General features: G+C 43.0%; 1 protein-coding gene across 3 annotated transcripts; it reads left to right on the top strand.

The window, feature by feature from the left end:
• Nucleotides 1–18851, top strand: CASP2 (caspase 2). 3 transcript variants are annotated; one of them, XM_051643549.1, is made up of 12 exons: nt 1–57; nt 326–476; nt 3085–3252; nt 6495–6570; nt 8013–8107; nt 9541–9717; nt 10848–10976; nt 11445–11535; nt 11650–11712; nt 14142–14291; nt 16136–16245; nt 16873–18851. In XM_051643549.1, the coding sequence occupies exons 2-12, from the start codon at nt 327–329 to the stop codon at nt 17005–17007; spliced, it is 1344 nt and encodes a 447-aa protein (XP_051499509.1). In that variant the 5' UTR covers nt 1–57; nt 326; the 3' UTR covers nt 17008–18851. The 3 variants fall into 3 exon arrangements, with proteins under 3 accessions (XP_051499509.1, XP_051499520.1, XP_051499514.1); XM_051643560.1 differs by lacking the exons at nt 1–57; nt 10848–10976 and having other exon boundaries at nt 78–476; XM_051643554.1 differs by lacking the exons at nt 1–57; nt 11650–11712 and having other exon boundaries at nt 78–476.
• The last annotated feature ends 898 nt before the right edge of the window (nt 18852–19749 follow it).

Raw genomic sequence — 19749 nt, 5'->3', positions numbered from 1 at the left:
GCCGTGCCCGGGGGGCAGAGCGGGGGGAGCGGCGCCGGGGCCGCCGGGAAGGAGGCGGTGAGTGCGGGGCGGGGGGTGCGGGGCCTGGGCAGCAGCTGGGCCTGGGCCCGGCCCCGTGTCAGCAGCCGGGCCCGGAAGCGCTCCCCGCACCCTGTCGCCTCCTGGCACTGCCAGCTCGGCACTGGGAGCGGGCGGTGGCGGAGGAAGGGCCGTCCCGCCCGCCGTCAGGCGCAGATGGGCGGCTTCCCGCTGAGCAGAACGTCGGGAGGGGTGAGGGCGGCTCCTCCCGTTGAGTTTGGCTTTGGTCTTCCCCTGTTCCCGCCAGGATGCTGGTGGCCTGCGGCATGCAGCGATGTCACCAGGAAGCGCTGAAGAGGAACCGGGTGATGCTGGCGAAACAGCTGGTGTTGAAGGAGCTGATGGAGCATATGGTAGAGAAGGATATCATCACCACGGAGATGGTGGAAATTATACAGGTACGCAGGCGGTACTCGGCCACACTGAGCTTTGTTTCTATTGGCGTCGTTCTCGGCAGGGGTAGCAGAGTAAAATTCGTCATCATAGAATTACCTGGGTTGGAAGGGACCTTAAAGATAACATAGTTCTAACCCCCCCGCGAGGGCAGGGACATTTCCCACAAGATCAGATTGCTCAGGGCCGCATTCATCCTGGCACTGGACACTTCCAGAGAGGGAGGTTCCACAACTTCCCTGGGCAACCTCTTCCAGCACCTTACTACATGGTGAAGAATTTCTTCCTGATGTCTAACCTAAATCCACCCTCTTTCAGTTTTAATCCATTGCCCCTTGTTTTATCACTGCCCTCTCTGGTGAAAAGCCCCTCCCCAGCTTTCCTGTAGCCCCTTCAGACACTGGAAGGCTGCTGTCAGGTCTCCCAGAAGCCTTCTCTTCTCCAGGCTGAACAGCCCCAACTCTCTCAGCCTGTCTTCATAGCAGAGGTGCTCCAGGCCTCTGGTCTTTGTGGTGTTCTTTTGACCCTTTCCGACAGCTCCATGTCCTTCTCTGTTGGAGGCTCCAGAGCTGTACACAGCACTCCAGGTGGGGTCTCACCAGAGCAGAGTAGAGGGGCAGAATCACCTCCCTGGCCCTGCTGGCCACACTTCTTCTGATGCAGCCCAGGATGCAGTTGCCCTCTGGGCTCCAGCACATACTGGTGGCTCATGTCAAGCTTCTCATCTACTACCACCCCCAAGCCTTCTCCTCAGGACTTCTCTCCAGCCATTCTTCCCCCAGCCTGTATTTGTGCCTGGGGTTGTGCTGACCCAGGTTCAGGACCTTGCACTTGGTCTTGTTGAACTTCATGAGGTTGGCACTGGCCCACCTCTCCCACCTTTCCCTCTTCCAGTTTTAATCCATTACCCGTTGTTCTCTTGATACAAGCCCTTATAAAAATGTGCCTTCCCAGCTTTCCTTTAGGCCCCCTCCAGACACTGGAAGGCTGCTATAAGGTCTCCCCAGAGCCTTCTCTTCTCCAGGCTGAACAACCCCAGCTCTCTCAGCCTGTCTTCAGAGGAGAGGTGCTTCAGTGCTCTGATTATCTTTATGGCCCTTCTCTGGCCTTGCTTCTCGAGCTCCGTGTATTTCTTCTGTTGGGGGCTCTAGAATTAGACACAGTACTCCAGGTGGGGTCTCATGAGAGTGGAGTAGAGGGGGAAAATCACCTCTCTTGACCTGTATGTTACCTCCATATTTTAATGTCATTATGCTTGGAGAACATGCAAAGCAGGATGGGGTTTGCTTGCATCATGGTGGAGAACTGTAAGTTACTTTTGACAATATGGAGTTTGTCAGAGACTTACTAAATTGTTGGCTTGCATGCTGGTATGTAGTTGCACTTCATGAGTCAGGTGGTATCTTCCAGTCCCTTCTTGGCATTTTGTGCATCCCATGTTCTTTTTTTCCATTTGTAGAAGTAGGTATAATGCCTGTTTTCAAAAGAACATGGCAAAAGTGAGTAATTTAATATGTTATAAACCAGCTTGTTGTGTGCATTTTTGTAAATTGTGTAAAGGACCTTCCATGATCCAAGACTAGATCATATAGCAAATGCTTGTTACTTAATCCTGAGCAGTGGATACCATGAAGACAAGCCATTGGAAGGAGCTTGGGGATTGCTCCCAAAGGTATGGTAATGCACTGAAGACAGGGCAGGATGGAGATACTGCTCTTCAGAGAGAAAGCAAACTCAAAAAGGCAAGAACTGAAGGTCCATGTCAGGTGCATCTCAGGATTTAAGTAAGCAATTAAGGGACCTTCTGTGATTGCAAGCAGAATGTTAAGGCCTTTATCATCATCTACCCGAAGAGGAGTGTGGAGATCTAAGTAGTAATTAGAAAAGAAGAATTAATTCCATGGAACTTTTAACATTTATTTTTGATACCCACTCTTTTAGTACATGATGTTTTGATGTGTTTTATACAATAATAGCCTTCCCCATGATATCTAAATTATACAATTTGTTGGCAAATTGCCCTGTTAATATTCTAACAGTTAGAACTTCTTGAGAATATCTTACAGATACATAAATTCCATTTTTAATTGCTACTTTTTCTCATACAGTACTATATGTTGCCTTTTTGGTCTAAATATTGCAGTCTATATGTATGCAGTATCTTTTCAAAATTGACTGCATGTAGTAAGTATTTTACTTAACACTTTCAGAGGGATTTTCATACCTGTGCATGAGACCATAAACTTTTGGGAAGTAATGGAAACATGTTTTGGACTTAGTGTATTCAAGGAGGGGTAATAGTTGTTATTCCAACAGTAACTGGAAGCAAAAGTTCAGAGAGAAGACAGCATATTACTGTGTCTGGTAATGTATCAATTGTTGGCTTGCTGTGTTGTCCTATATTCTCCCTCTTGACCTACTAGGAACAGAGGAGTGGGAGTGAAATCCACTAGGAGAAGTTAAAAAAACAGATCTAGCACAGCTAAGCATAGTGATGAACCATTTACATGAAGTAAAAAAAAACACAACAAAACCTTATTCTGAAGATTGTTGAAAATTTACTGGTTTGGGATGATACTTTGAGTGAGGCTTTGTTTTTTTCTCTGGATCTAGGCCAAGTCTGGCAGCTTCAGCCAAAATGTGGAATTCCTCAATTTGCTGCCCAAGAGGGGCCCTAATGCCTTCTCAGCCTTCTGTGAAGCTCTACGAGAAACGAAACAACAGCATCTGGAGGCAGTGATCTTGAAGACAACATCCAACCTGAGCCATGGGATCACAAGGGTACAACAGTTTTTTTAAAAAATAAGATGGATTAACTACATTTCAGATTTGGTTTGGGCACAAAGTGATCTTTTTCAAATGGAAAAAAAAAACAACAGTTTATGAAGGACAGGATGGGTTTGGTTATTGGTTTTGGTTTTTTGTGGCATTTTTGTTTGGTTTTGTTTTGCAAATTAGCTTTAGTAAAAGCAGAGGGGAAGGAATTTAAGAATTTTCACACAGAATCACAAGATGGTGGAGGTTGAAAGACAACTCTGGAAGTCATCGGATCCAAACCATTTTTAGCAGGTTACCCAGGGCCATGTCAAGGTGGCTTTTAAATATAGCCAAGAATGGAAACTTTGCAAACACTCTGGGCAACCTTGTCCAGTGCTTGGTTACCCTCACAGTAAAAAAGGGTATCTTTATGTTCAGAGGAAACCTCCACTTTATGCATCTTGCTACTGGGCCTCTCACTGGGAGCTGCTGAGAAGAGCCTGGCTTTGTCCTCTTTGCACCCTTCCTCCAGTTGTTCATGTGTATTGCTAAGATTGCCTTAAGCCTTCTCTTCTCCAGGCTGAATAGTCCCAGGTCTCTCAGCCTTTCCTCATATGGCAGGTGCTCCAGTCCCTCACCATCTCTGCAGCCCATTGTTGGCCTTTCTCCTGTGTGTCCGTATCTCCCTTGCAGAGAGGAGCCCAGAACTGGACACAGGACTCCAGGTGCAGCCTTGCCAGAGCTGAGTAGAGGGGAAGGATCGCCTCCCTTGATCTGATTTGCTGACAGCATTCCTCCTGATGCAGCCCAGGAGAACATTAGCCTTGTTCACTACAAAGGCACGTTGCTGGGTCCTCTTCAACTTGTTGTCCACCAGAGCCCCAGAGTTCTTCTCTGCCAAGCTGCTTTCCAGCTGGATGGCCCTCAGCATCTTTTGGTGCATGGGGTTGCTCCTCCCCAGGTGCAGGACTCTGCACTTCTTGTTGAGCTGCATAAGGCTGCTGAATGTTCCTGCATCCAATGTGTTCTTAATGGATGTATCATCAAGAACCCAAAAGCTACAAAGAAAATATTTTCTCTGAAACCTTTGAAGGTGGTGTTTAATAATTCTCTCAGTGGAAAGCTGCTAAAAGCTAGTGTTGTCTGTTGAGGCGAGATGGACTTTTCTTTCTTTACTATGCAGTCATTAGCATTGGTCTAAACAAAGAATTTAGCAATGATCCATATTTTTAGTGCCTTGACAAAGATGGAAACTAGCAGTAAACATATTTTATATGATGGAAGGAAGAGCTGATATTTTTGAACAGAGTTGTTCCCTTATTAAAATGCAGGGTTTATTAGACTAACCTGTCTATTTTATTTTTTTCGGTTGTGCTGTACTATAGAAACAGTGACATTTTGAAAACAATCAAAATACGGGTATCACTGACCTTGGTGTAAAGTTTCCAAATGAAGGATTTGGCTAGAAGTAAAGATGAGCAAAGAAAGGAAGACATTTTGCCTTGACAGTGCTGCTCCTGTTTTGTCATGATATTTGTCTTGGATGTGAACCATATTATGGTTTAAGTCTTGTATATCATGGAATATGTTGGGTTGGAAGAGACCTTTAAAAGGCCATCTAGTCCAACCCCCCCCTGCAGTGAGCAGGGTCCTTTTTAACTAGATCAGGTAGCTCAGAGCCTCGTCAAGCCTGATCCTGAATGCCTCCAGGGATGAGTCCTCCACCACCTCCCTGGGCAACCTGTTCCAGTGTCTCACCACCCTCACACCGAAGGATTTCCTCCTAATGTCTAACCTAAATCTCCTCTCTTCCAATTTTAATCCATTACCCCTTTTTTCTATCACTACACTACCCTGTAAAAAGTCCCTCCCCGGCTTTTCTTTAGGCCTCCTCCACCTACTGGGAGGCTGCTATGATGTCTCCCTGGAGCCTTCTCTTCTCTAGGCTGAGCAACCCCAGCTCACTCAGCCTGTCTTTATAGCAGAGGTGCTCCAGCCCTCTCATCATCTTTGTGGCCCCTCCTCTGGACCTGCTCCAATAGCTCCATGTCCTTCTTCTGTTGGGGGCTCCAGAACAGGACACAGTGCTCCAGGTGGGAGCTCATGAGAGTGGAGTAGAGGGGAAGAATCGCCTCCCTTGACCTGCTGGCCACACTTTTTTTGATGCAGCCCAGGACACTGTTAGCTTTCTGGGCTGCAGGTGCACGTTGTTGGCTCATGTCCGTCTTTTCACCTACCCCTACCTCCAAGTCCCTTTCCTCAGTGCTGTTCCGTATCACCTCATCCCCCAGCCTGCATTGATAATGAGAATTGCCTCTACCCAGTTGCAGAATCTTGCACTTGGCCTTCGTGAACCTCATGAAATTCATGTGGGCCCACTTCTCCAGCTTATCCAGGTCCCTCTGGGTGGCATCACTTCCCTCAGGTGTGTTAACTGCACCACCCAGCTTGGTGTCATTGGCAGACTTGCTGAGGGCGCATTTGATCCCACTGTCTGTGTCATTCATGTAGATATTAGGCAGCACCAGTCCCAGTATGGACTCCTGAGGTTCACCACTTGTCACCCCCTCTTCATCTGGACATTGAGCCATTGACCACTACTCTCTGGATGCGACCATCCAGCCAATTTCTTATCCACCAAACAGTTCCCCCTATCAATCCATGTCTCTCCAGCTTAGGAGATGGTGTGGGGGACCATGTCAGAGGTCTTGCAGAAGTCCAGACAGATGACATCCACTGCTTTCCCCATGCTCAGTGATATAAAGACTCCATTGTAGAAAGTCACTAGGTTGGTCAGGCAGGACTTGCCCTTGGTAAAGCTATGCTGGCTAGCTCATATCATCTCCTCTCTGTATCCTCCATGTTTTTTAGCATGTCTTCTAGGAGGACCTGTTCCATGATCTTCCCAGGCACAGAGGTGAGGCTGACAGGTTGGTAGTTCCCAAGGTCTTCCTTTCTACTCTTTTTAAAAATGGGTGTGATCTTTCCCTTTTTCCTGTCACCAGGAACTTAACCTGAGTGCCATGACTTTTCAAATACGGAGATTGGCTTGGCAACTACATTCACCAGTTCCCTCAGGACTCAGGGATGCATCTCATCAGGCCCCACTGTAGTTTTGTATACTCAGGTTCCTCAGATGGTCATGAACCATGTATATGTAGATGCGTGTACCTTTGTTCCATGATATCTACAGCCTTGTACTGTTGAGAAAAAAAGAGCTGTTTTATGCTACTGTTTTTTTCATGGATTTATTTGATGTCTTGTAGCTTGAACACTGTTATGGATCAAATCTTCCATTCCCTACCAGTGAATCATGTATTTCGAAGAGACCACGCTGGATTGGTGAGTTGCAAATGACATCATTAGTACTTGATTGGTTGTCTGGCTGCTTGCTTCTAATTTCTTAATACTCTTTTAATTCAATTCTGGAGATAAGCTTGCCACCACTTTCCTTATCTCAGGAATACAAATTTGACAGTGAACAGACTATATCGTGATCAGACGTAGAAGGCAGAATTAGGCTGGAAAATGGAAGTAAAATAGCATACTGGAAGAGAGAACCCAATTAGTTTCTTGTCAGCTTCATTTATTCTTACAGGAAATTTTGTGACTTAAACAGTTTGTGCCAGTAAAAGTTTAGATTTTTTCAAAGATTTTCTTTGTTTAAGATTTGTGCTAGAGTTTAATTGAAATATAGCTGTGAAAAGATACTGATTTTTGGTAGTATTCCCTAACTTAGACATCCTCCTTAACAAAGAAATTGAAGTACAAGGCCTTATACATAGGCCCAACAGATTTTTGTAGCTTCTGTCAAGTGCAGCAAATCAGCTTTTCTTTAGCAAGCATTTTTGACTTAGATCAGGGAACTAGTTGGAATGAATCTCCTTGCTATTTTTTATGTTGCCTCTGGTAATGCCTGGAGTAGTCATGTTTCCTAATCACAGCTTTAACCATGTAGTGGTTACTAGGTTCTCTCTCTGGAGTCAAAAGAACAAGTGACTAGATTTTGAAGGCTTTATTTAGGTGCAAAGGTTTATGGGTTGGTTGTTTTGGTTTTTTAGAGCACATCTTCCTCCAACCAGGAGAGACATGCCTCAAAAGGCTGAAAAAAGGTTTTAAAGGAGATAATGAACATTATTAGCTCCATTTCTTCAGGACAGGGGAGTGAGTGTCTGCAAATGGCATAGTTGATTGTCACTTGCCTCCTCTGCCACTATCTAGAGGAATGGATTGTTCAGAGACAGATGAACAAAAAAGGGCTTTGGACTTTATGAAAATTAGAAACATCTAGTTTGAGCACTTATGCGTGTGTTCAGCAAAAAGTAAATAATTGTATCTAATGAGCATGGGAGGCCTTTTATGAAAGGAAGAAGCACTATTCTATTTGAATATTTCTAACAATGGTTTGTCAGCCTAACTGAAAGGAATAATGTACTGTACAAAATGACAGAAAGTATATGGCTCTAATTTAAAATGATAATTCTGTTTTCATACACCGTAGAACCAAATTTACTAGGCCTTGGATAAGGCTAACTCACATACAAGATGGAAAAAAAAAAAGGCCAGTTAAAATAATAAAAAGGTATACCATTCCATTACTTTTGGGGTTTTTCTGCTACATTTCATTGCATGTCTGTAGTCCCTGATCAAGTAAAATTTTTAGAAAAAAATTATAGTATAATACAGCAATATACCAAAGACCTCATAGTTCAGAATTTGCAAGTTACTGCCTTTGAAATTGGGATTTTTAAATTTTTATTGCCATGTTTGTTTTTTTTGCACAGAACCAATGGAACATTCCTTGGATAATGGAGATGGTCCCCCAGTTCCCCCAGTGAAGTACTGCACCCCTGAGTTTTATTATGATCATCAGCACTTGGTAAGTAGTTGACAAGAGAAAACCTCCTTAAGATGTGAAAGATGGCAGGTGTTTGGATATATCAACTGCTACTTAAAATATGGTGCTGCTTAAAACTGAATCAAAATGCATCCTTGATTGGGGTGCAGATCAGTGTTGTGCTGAAAGGTATTACCAGTCATCTTTGTTTCACTTTAGTTCTCATTTACAAGTGTCAAAAAAAACTCTGAGGAGTTCTGTAACTTTATGCAAATCTCTGCTTCTGGTTTTTGTTCATGGAGAGTTTCATGAAATGCCTTCTGTTCCATTGCTGTGTGTAAGCTATCAGTATTTATTTGTCTGCATACTTATCTTCTTCAGTGTTTTGACACACCCTGCAAATAACTCTTAAATACTAGACCTGTGTTTCAAATAGTAGTCAATATTGGCTGTTTTCATTGCCAGCTGTACCCTGAATAGTGTCTCCCTAGGCTCAAGAGCCAGATCTGGATATTGTGCTGGGTAGTATTGAGTAGAACAACCCACATTTCTAATCTTCTGCAGCATTTGAAGTTATATAGGTAGTCTAAATACTTTTTGTTTATTCTGTTTATAAAGCATAGATTTTGGTGGTGTGGACTTAAGGAACAAAATTATTTTTGTGTAGGAGGGCGGATGCTTCACTAGGGTTAGACAGTGTGCTAACACTTGACAGTGCTGTCACAGGCTCTGCATAGCAAACCAGGTTTTTTTCCAGCTGTCTAATGGGGAGACCTAATTAGGTAGCATCAGGTTGAGCTTGATTTGCCTCCTTTTACACCTGCTCCTGGATACGCCCCTTTTGATGTTCTCATTTGGTATTAAATTTCACTTCCGATTTACAGGAGTGTTAGTAACTGATTTAGTATTGATGTTGTTAGAGTTGGAGGGGCAGAGAGGGAACTTAATTTGGAGACACCTCTCTTTAATTCTTTCCTTGTTAACCTTTTTGCCAGCAGCGTAACTTTCAGGGTCAGTAATGTGCTGTTACAATTGTAACTCACTTGCTGTTTCACATTTCTGTCTCCTCCTCAGAGCAACTAAAACCTATTAGCTAAACTTTGCATAATGTTGTCCTGAGGCCTTTGATAGGAATGACAGAAATAAATGAGGCTAGTGCTGGGATGAGGGGGGGGAGAGTGGAAAAAAGTAAGCAAGACGTAATTTGCAAGTTGAAATGTGTAAGCTGTGGGTTTGTTTTTTTTGTTTTCCTTAAAAGATAAATAAAGCAAGCTAGTGTCACATCTTAATAGCATTGTAGGATCATCGGTTGTGGAGACTTGTAAATACAGTTGTCTTTCAGATCCTTTGCAATGGAAGTATTTGTTTTATTTATTAAAAAAAATATCAAATTGGTACATAGGGCTTGCTGTTCTACTCTAACATTCTGTTATTTCCTTGTGTAGTCTAAATTTACTCATTTTAAATCTTCTCAGGCATATAAACTGATATCAGAGCCCCGAGGCTTAGCACTGATTCTCAGCAATGTCCATTTCAGCAGTGAGAAGGACTTGGAGTATCGCGCAGGGGGAGATGTGGACTGTACTTCCCTGGAGGTGCTTTTCAAGCATCTTGGGTATCAAGTGACTGTCTTTCGTGATCAAACAGCACAGGTAAGGAGGATGGATCTGAGAACTTCCAAACCAATATGGAATGGAGCTTATAGCGGTTACATAAATGTCTTAAGAGATTGCCTTAGTCTAAGTGATGTTTTGGTGTCCTTTCACTGATGGACTCAATTGCTATCCTAATTATCAGTCTTCCAGTATCTACACAGTTAAGTTTCACTTAACTAGGAATGAAATTGCTGCTCTCACCAGCCTCATTTGCTCTTACTTGTTTTAAATCCCTATGAAACCTTTAAAGAGAGTTTTATTCTGGAAGGCAGCTTTTGCAACATTACAAGACTTCTGCGTCTGCTCTCTTGTCAGAATACCTCAAGTTTTCCAACTTTTATTGTTGATTTGAATTGGTCACTAGTGTTTGAATGCCTAAAGTACCAGAGTATATATCTTAAGTTGCTCCAATATCCTAGCCAGACACAAGTGTCAATGTAAAACTTCTATTAAATAACACTTGATTTCTCCTATGTTGAATCTGTATGTACCAATGCAGATATTTGCTGCATGCTCCTGTTGGCCAGTATAGAAATGAGGATGTCCTAAGTGATTCCTACTTCACAATGAATCATAGAATGCCAGGTTGGAAGGGACCTCAAGGATCATCTGGTCCAACCTTTCTAGATAATAATACAGTTTAAATGAGATGGCCCAGCACCCTGTCAAGCTGAGTCTTAAAACTGTCCAATGCACTTCCCTTGGGAGATTATTCCAATGTCTAACTGTTCTCATGGTGAAAAATTTTCTTCTGGAGTCCAACTGGAATCTCCCCACGAGCAACTTGTACCTTTTATCCATTGTTTTTTCCATGTGTCTCCTTGTAAAAAGGGAGTCTCTGTCTTCTTCATAGCCACCCTTTATGTACTGCAACATGGTAGTAAGGTCTCTGAGACTTCTCAAGGCTGAACAAACCCAGTTCTCTCAGCCTTTCCCTATATGGCAGGTTATACTTAGGACTGAATATTACGTAAAAGGACAAGAACATCATGCAGTTCTTCTATAAAACACTTCATCTGTCCTATAAATGTGATGTACATAGAGTTTATTTCAGAACAGGAGAACTATTGATCCACTTGTCTTGTGCAAGTCTGGAAAGCATTAAACACTGTATTTCTCTCTTCCAGGAGATGCAGAAGGCATTAGAGAGATTCTCTAAGTTGCCAGATCATCAGGATGTGGATTCCTGCATTGTGGCTTTACTTTCCCATGGTGTGGAGGGTGGGGTTTATGGAAGTGATGGCACACTACTACAGGTGTATTGCTGTGTCCTGATGTGTTGTTGTAGTTTATCTCTTGAAAAGCAGCAATGAAAAAAAAAAAAAAAGGAGGCGGGGGGTGGGAGTGAGGTAATGGGAGGATTCTGAGGATTCAGATTTTTTTTAAAGGAAAAAATAGGAGTTTGTGGGAAGAAAAGGGCAGGGAGCTGTCTTTGAGAAGTCTTTATGATAAAGAATGGCATGGAAATAGAACAAGTATGGGAAGTTATTTCAGTTTCTCTTCCTATACAGGCAGCACTAGGTAGAGTGCATAAACTCAAACTATTAGGATCTGGGGGAGAGGATGGGGAGGGGATGTGTTTATCACATAGTGATAAACTGGAGATTAAGGAGAAAATACCAAGACTGGTGAGGTAATAACCAAATTACAGGAAAGCAAGGTGAGACTGGGTTTCCCTCACAGAAGGATTCAGTGAAGAATATTTATCTTCTGTCTTCTTTCAGTTACAAGAGGCTTTCCAGCTCTTTGATAATGCAAACTGTCCAAATCTCCAGAATAAGCCCAAAATGTTCTTTATTCAGGCCTGCCGGGGAGGTGAGTGCCTAGATACTGCAAGCCATGCATTTACCATGCCCTTAAAGCTCATTGTGCACACATACACACCCTCACATTCAACTCGCTGTCAACTCTCCTCTTTGCTTCTCTCAGGTGTAAGTGGGGACCCATATTCACCTCCCTCTGCCCTGCTGCTGCCACTGCATCTGTTGCTCTGTAAGTGTCTTTTGCTCTGCATGAGGTGTGTGCATTGACTTGCAGACCCCAGAGCACCTTAGTGATATAAAGCTTTATCATATCCCACTCATACATTGAGGCTTTCTCTTGCTGTTCCTGCAGTAGGGGGAGTGGGGCATATGGTGCATCAAATTGCAGCACAGCACAGAGTGGTGCACTAGCACTGGAGTGTTGTCTGAAGTCCTGTCTGTCTTGATCCTGGATGTGTTGTATCTCTGGTGTTGCCATCTCTTGAGCTATCAAAGTTGGCTCCTCTTTTCTTTCTTTTTTTTTTTTTTTCTTTTCCTTTCAATGAACTCTCTTTCATTTTTAGCAGAGCTTTATAGTTTGTCCCCTAGACAAAACAATATTTAATTCACCTTTTATCCTTATTTAATCTCAATGCAGAGAGTAACCTAAAGCCTACATGAAATATTTTGGGGATCAAAAATATTTTATACTGCTAAGCATTTGAAAATATTGTAACGTGCATGTTTACAATGCATGGAATGAGATTCCTTTCCTTTATGTTATTGACCCTTTACATAACTCTTGAGCAAATGTGAATATGCAGACTCATAACAGTGTGGAAATAAGTACAAAAAGCCAGAATTGGCAGCTGCCCTAGTTAGGTATGTTTGATTGTAATATTACTACAGTGGGTCTGCTCACATCAACAAGTCTTGCTTGGCCTTCCTATTCCTGTAGTGGCCTTTCAGTACCTGGAGGGGCTGCAGGAAAGCTGGGGAGAGACTTTTTACAAGAGCTGGTAGCAAGAGGACAAGGCAGCACAGATTAAAACTGGAAGAGGGGAGATTTAGATTTAGATGAGAGATTAGGAGGAAATTCTTCGCTATGAGGGTGGTGAGAGACTGGCACAGGTAGCCCAGAGAAGCTGTGGCTGCCCCCTCCCTGGCAGTGTTCAAGGGCAGGTTGGATGGGGCTCTGAGCAACCTGGTCTGGTGGGAGGTGTCCTTGCCCATGCAGGGAGGTTGGATCTAGATGGTCTTTAAGGTCCCTTCCTACCCAAACCATTCTATGATTCCTATAAAGGTTTCAGTTAAGGAAGAGTGGTAAGCTGGCTATGCAAAATACTGTAAAACTGGCATGTGACAGTAGGCAAAGGATTGAGCCTTAAGTGACTGAAAGGGAAAAATCTTCCTTTACTTTAAAAAAAAATTAAAATCAGCATTTTAAAGGCTGTATAAGTGGCATGGACATAGATTAGTAGTCAATCTCTTGTGCCACGCAAGTTAGCTGGAACTAGTTGAAATGAGAAGTGCATAGGTTTTTTGTTTGCCCTGCGTTTATATAATAAGCCTAATCTGTCTTCTATAAATGACAGAATTTTAAAAGTAGATAAAGATTTAGTATAGTCTAACTACTTTTTCAACAGCCTCTGTAAAGGGTTAGAAATCCAAACGCACTTCTTAGGTGACAAAACCTAGAGCCATCATAAGTGGAAAGCCTCTGAAGTGGACACATGTGCCTCCTAAGACTGGAATCTGACCTGTGCTGCTAGACTGGTAGAATTTAATACAACAAAGGAACAAAAGGGTGAAGTTATATAGAAGAAAACCTATAAAATGTTTTATTTTTCTTACAGCGGTGTTGGACTATTAAAGTTTTTGCCTCTAAGCAGTTAGTCTAGATTACAGTGGAAGCCCTGCATCATGTAAACAACTGAGAATATCTACAACTGTGATAATCCATCCTAATGAATCCTGGTTTTAAGAAAATCTCCATGTACCGGAGTTTTCTCTCTCATGTTTGGGGTCAAATTATTTTGCATTTTACTGTTGCACAGTTTATGCTTTTGATTGCAACAAGTGGTATTATAGTCAGGATTTTGAACTGATTTTGATATTTGGTCCATGTTTTCTTGATTTCTTGGAGCTAGACCTTAGCAATTAAAACTATAGCTCTAATGTGAGTTGTGCAATAAGTAGGTAGTTAGCATTGCAGGCTACACTAGACATTTCTGGACATGTTCTAAGGCAGGTAAAAGTGGAAAATAGAAGCTCTTAGGGCTAGGCATCAAATCCATGTATGGTGAAGGACTACCAGAAACATCTTTGCTTTGCCAGCTATCCCTTGATCAGCATAAGAAAGAGGAAAAAATCAGCACACAGACTAACAGTCACATGACAGTGAACAGGTCCAGCTCTTTCTGGCATCTACATTAGTTTGTGCAGAAGAACTTTCAGATGAGTTTTTTAAAACAGCAAAAAAATATTCAAGTTCACGTAGAATCTTCCTGTTTGACGGCAGTTGTGGCATTGCTGACCAGGGATCAAAATTAAAGACTTGCAGAAAAACTACATCCAGTAATTCAGGATAATTTCTTTCCCTCCCTCTTCTCCCTCCCCCCCCCCCCAACCCCCTGTCCCTTCCTCCCTCCCTTCACCCCTTGTTTGATGGTCCCATAGATGAGACAGACCGGGGAGTGGATCAAAGAGATGGGAAAGAATGGTCAGAGTCCACTGGCTGTGAAGAAAGTGATGCAAACAAAGAAGAAAATCTCAAACTTCGCCTGCCTACGTGCTCTGATATGATCTGTGGATATGCTTGCCTGAAAGGTACTGAGGATTAATTGTTAGATCATAAGAAGGTGGCACAGTTTGACTCAGGATTGGCAATTAAACCAGTAACAACAATGCTCTCCATCCCCTCCTCCTTCCTACCCAGGTAGGGAAAGGAGGCAGATAATAAAGAGAGAGAGACTTTCTGGATTGAAAACTAAACCAGGCAGCTTTAATTAAATACCAATGACAAAAGAAAATATGTACAATTATATACAAATGTGTTCAGGAATGTGCAAAGCTCCATCACCTCCCCCCACCCCCAACAACCCCCATGGCATCTCCTGAGCTGGGAGCAGTTCCCAAATGTGCTGGAGCTGTTGGAGAGACCAGCAGAGCAGACAGGAGCTGAGGGAGAGTGAGGAGGGTCAGGAATGCACGGACCTGGGGATCAGTGGTGATGGACAGATGGAGTCCGCCCTGAGCACCAGCCATGCATGGAGGAGAAGGGAAGAAGATGCAGGAAGGGGCTTGACTTCTGTGATCCCTGACCTTACACCAAGCTTATGTAGATACCTGGAATGTAATACTTTGGTCAATTTTGCTGTCCATCTAGTCCACTCCTCCCTAGGGGAGGTTTGCAGATAACGACTCTTCTGCTCCTTTAGCATCTGAGGCCACAGTTTCCACAAATAGAGTGAAGTGACCTTGAAGTACCAGCAGCAACACAAACATTCCAGCAGTATCTGTCCACTAGCTGGAGCTGGAAAACATGCTGCTAGTTAAAAGAGAGCTTACTGAAGGGAAAAAAAAACAAACCAATCAGTAAAAGGAAAATTGGCTTCATCCTGGCTCAGCCTGGGACAGAAGGTTTTATGTGTCTGTGTTCCCCAGAAACTTCCTGTCGCGGGCCGGTACCAAGAGCTACCGGCTGTCAGGATATTTTCGCGACTTCCCCCCCCCAATGTGGAGAGGTTTATAAATGAGCCCTGAGTGTGGGATCGTTTCTTAGAGGGTAGATTGAAGTACCCCCCCCCCCCCCCCACCACGCTCAGAAATTGTTACTGAGACCAATGTTTAGTTTGTAAATTAATCAGTTTATTAAGGGATAACACACACTAAGGGATCAAGGTTCAGGAGAGGTGCAAACCAATGGAGTGAAAGGGTAGGAGTTGAGCCCTGTAAGAAGGTAAAAGTATGTGTGTGTGTGCGTGTGTGCCTGTATATTTACCTTCCTTCCTTAATTTGATCGTCCGAAGTGCTGGCAGGCTCAATTGGAGATCTGCAAGGGGGCCGGCGTCCCAGTAACCGGGGTGACCCCTTCCTGCTACTGGCGGGCAAGGCTCCGGTCCCGTGGCAAGTGGCAGACGCAGGCTGGGCTGGCTTCTTTGGTCCGATTCGGTCCGGGCCAGGCAGGCAGAGTTCCAGGGAGCGGGCACGACCCCCGCGGGGCGAGCACAGGCGGCGCCCCCCTTTCTCCGTCCCTCCGAGCGTGGGAGTGGCGTCCAAGCAGGTCCGGGTGCTGCAGCGGGGTCTGTCCAAAGCAGGCAGAGAGGGCGAGCAGAGTCCTAAAAACCCCCCGCAGATTTTTCTCTTTCTTCTTTTTTATAGACCAAAGACCATTGTTCCAAAAGATACCACTGTCTGAATTAGCCAATCACCATTGGCCATGTATATTTACGTTTTTAATCTACTGTTTTTTCTTCTGCCAGTCATCATAACCTTTATGTTGTTCCTTTGCTATGCACCTATCTTGCAGGGCAAGAGGCCTGCTCATTCTGTTCTTGAGTGAAGGCGTCACTCCTGTTTTGCTGGCTTGAAAGGCATCTTTTGTTTAGTCTTATGTGGGGTAAAGAAGATAGGGCGTTCCCCACACTTCCTCATATCCACTTTCTTCTCAGGCACTGCAGCGATGCGGAACACCAAGCGTGGGTCCTGGTATATTGAGGCTCTCACCTCTGTGTTTGCAGAGGACGCCCGAGACACTCATGTGGCTGACATGTTGGTGAAGGTGAGCTGCAGCATCTTTCTCCCACACTCACCTGGTTTCTGAAGAGCCTTCCAGTGCTTCAAGTCACTAGGATTAATCTGTTATTAAAGCAATTGTCCTTGCCTTGTTCATGGCAAAATTATTACTTCCTTCCCCATTCATATATATATATATATTTACATACAGTTCCACAGCAGTTTTAACCACAGTAAAAATGCTGTTTCTTGCACATTTCACTTGTGCAAACACATGGTGCATTTATGACACAAGTTAATCTGTCTTGCCAATAATTACTTTTCTTGTATAGAAATAGCTATTTTTTTCAGGTGGATTAATTCCCTGAACTGGTTCACCACATAGCTGTAGAAGAGCTTTCTCTTGCATAAGAGAATGATGGAGAAAAATGAGGGAAAAGGGAGTGGAGGCAGCAGTGTGACCATGGCAACTTGAGCTGCCATGGTCCTGCACCCTAGTTCTTTATCCCTTCTTAAAATGTAGAAAGACAGTACATAGGGGTGACTTTAGTAAGTTAAAAAAATACTCTATGAGTATTGAAAGCAATGACATTTTTCTTACTTCTGTCTTTTTAATCCTTCCAGTAATTTTATGTTGGTTTTTGTTTGTTTTTTTTTTTTATTTCACGTTTAGGTGAATAGGCAAATCAAGCAACGAGAAGGTTATGCCCCAGGCACAGAATTTCACCGCTGCAAGGAAATGTCAGAATATTGTAGCACACTCTGTCAGGACCTTTACCTGTTTCCTGGCTACTTGCCAGGAAAATAACCCTGCCAGCTATGTTGGAAGAGAGATGCTGCCAAAGCTGTACTTTTGGGTATGAATGTCTACATTTTCATTCTTGAGGGCTGCGACATCAGATCCACAAGCAAGACGTGCTTGTTTATATCTGGCCAGTGCAATTCATGTTGTCTCTTTCTAAAATATTCTGGCAGCTCTTTGTCATCTGATTCAGTTCAGGTTTAAAATTCTAATCTCCTGACTTACTCTATATGTATGGAAATTCCTCGAAAGATGATCAGCACTGGAACTGGGAAGAAGTGGGAACATCCTTTGGAAGGAGACATATGGGAATTTGTAAGCCAAGTGAATATGAAACAGACTGCTCATACAGTTGTTTTTTTAAAAAAGCTAAGCCTTTCTGAAAGGAAAGCTATTCATAAAATGCAATGTATCTTGTATTATAAAAATTTTTAATACTTTCTGCCTGGTTCTTCATGCAGGGCAATCTGCTCCTGTGCACATTAAAAGAGGCTCCATTGTGAAGGAGAATCCTCCCCTCTCTAAAATGGAAGGCTACTGTTTCCAGTACTTCACATTTTCCTACCCACCTTGATGATTTACAAGTTAAGTATGTATGTAGCCAAGTTACCAAGAGAGCTACGAGACATCCCAGGTTATCAGCAAAACAAACGGACATCCAGAATTTCTAACATGGACAAATAAGCCTCCATAAACTGCCCCAGAAATAGTTTTGAATCTAGAAATTCTAGATTACCTCCCCTTAGTCCCAAGAGTAAACAACAGCATAGAATATTACTTTTGAGGAATTTGTTTTCCATAGTACCTGTGTGATGCAACAGGCATAGCATTCAATCCACCAACTTCTCAGGAGTCTGTAAATTGCACTGTACAACTGAATACCTGAAACCCTACAGCCTTGTAAAAAAGGATCTTTTGTTTAATTAACAAAAATAGTCAAGGCAGCTTTTACAGTCCAAGCATGTTGCTTGGATTATTTATCACTGTAGTTTTGTTTGTTCCCCTTTTAAATGAAAGGGAAGAGTTTTACATTATTACCCTGTTATATCAGTTTTCTTTTTTCAGCCCTGATCATTTAAACCTGTTTGTTTAGCTACTGTTGTTTGCAAAATGTCATTTTAACTGGTCAATAAGAAATAATCCATGACTTAGTTTGGAAATTCCTTGCACCGTCTCCTTATGATGTAATTTGTCTCTTGTTTATGTCCAGTTGCAGTTATTTCCCTATGATACTATGTGGGAGATGGGCATTGTTCTCTTTTTGTGGTAGAGCCTACACCCTGACATATGGACAGACTTCACTTGAGTCTCACTCCATTTTGTAGCAGTAAATTGGCATAATCCCTGGCTTACTCTTTTTATATAAGCGTGGCTTTTAGAATCTTTTTTTCAGGATTGAATTATAAATGGGAAGGACAAAGGGATATGGAGGGAGGCTGGTAAATTAGGCATGTGCTTTTTTATTATTCTGCCTAGGGAAACAAAGGCTGTGTTTCCTCCAGCTGACAAAGGTGCAGCATTAACATGCATCTTGCAGTTACTTTACACACAATGTGATAAGCAGAATAAGGATACTTGCCAGTTGGTGCCTTACTCTGAAGTTTGAGATACCAGTTTAAGAGCTGTTGTACCTCCCTGGAGTATAAACACTTTATTCCTGAGTGCTCCCTCTTTGAAATGGTGCAATATTTTATATATATGTATATTGATTAAGCAGTCCACTCTGATGGATTAGATTTCTGTAGGGTTGCATCAAGTTGCATTATCACTGCCACTTTTGTATATACTTTTTATATACTTGTATTTTACTGCCTTGAAGTGTCAAAATAAAGAATTTCTTGTTTGATTAATCTGTGCAGTATCTTTCATTTGGAGACTTCTGTGAAGAAATGGAGCTTGTATATAAAGAGAATTGTGCATAATTTCTTGAGATGGCACCTCCCAGAGGTGCTTTTGAACTCTTGGGCAGAAGCCTGCTACTTGCTAGCTGCAATCAGTATGGGCTGCTTCTAAGTTTTGATAACACCTGGACTAGACAAAACTTAATACATTAATAAAGAGATGCGAGGCACAGCCACAAAGGAGGCTGATGATGTGTTTCAGTGCATAAAATAGGGGAAAACTGTCAGCTTGATGTTCTCAAAGAAGAGTTGATGCCAAAAAGAAAGGTTCCTGAAAAAAATGCTACATTGAGAAAATATTTAGATTTGGATCTGTTATGTTCAGGTTGTAAAGAAAAACTAGCTAGCTGTTAGTAAAGTGACATAGAGGGCAAGGGGGAAAGGTCACATTGAGCATAGGCTTAACTTTTCTAAATTAATTTTGCATAGAAATAAACAGTTAAGGGTTATTAAAAGCTGCCACTGCCTCTAGCAGTCCTGTGGCTTGGGTATTCCTCCTGCCCAACTCAGAAACCCTGGGCTTCCTGGCCTGGGCCTGTGGCTGTAGTGGCTGATTTTCCATCTGCAGGTTCAAACAGTAGCAAAGCTCAGTGTGCCTTTTGGGAACAGACACACATGGAGAACACTGGTATAGCCAGCTTCACAGACAGCAGTAGATAGAGCACTGCTCTCAGCAGCACCTAGCTTTAGTGCTTCCAGGGCTCAGAGCATCAACCTAGGCAGCCCCTTCTCCTCTTTGGCTGATAAGGATTGAAGTTCACTTGCAGCAGTGAAAGCACTCACACCCCTACTCGGTAGCTTCACAAGTGTGTTCATGGACCCAATGAGTAACCAGAGAGCATGGCTC

This window comes from Apus apus, chromosome 1, assembly GCF_020740795.1.
Source record: "Apus apus isolate bApuApu2 chromosome 1, bApuApu2.pri.cur, whole genome shotgun sequence".
NCBI lineage: Eukaryota > Metazoa > Chordata > Aves > Apodiformes > Apodidae > Apus > Apus apus.
This window is presented reverse-complemented; position numbering and strand designations above follow the sequence as displayed.

Excerpts from the sequence above, each read along its gene's own strand:
- CASP2 (XM_051643549.1), top strand. The coding sequence starts at position 327 with ATGCTGGTGGCCTGCGGCATGCAGCGATGTCACCAGGAAGCGCTGAAG. Across the intron at positions 3,253-6,494 it reads TGAGCCATGGGATCACAAGG|CTTGAACACTGTTATGGATC; the intron begins GTACAACAGTTT and ends GATGTCTTGTAG. Across the intron at positions 16,246-16,872 it reads TGGCTGACATGTTGGTGAAG|GTGAATAGGCAAATCAAGCA; the intron begins GTGAGCTGCAGC and ends TTTCACGTTTAG.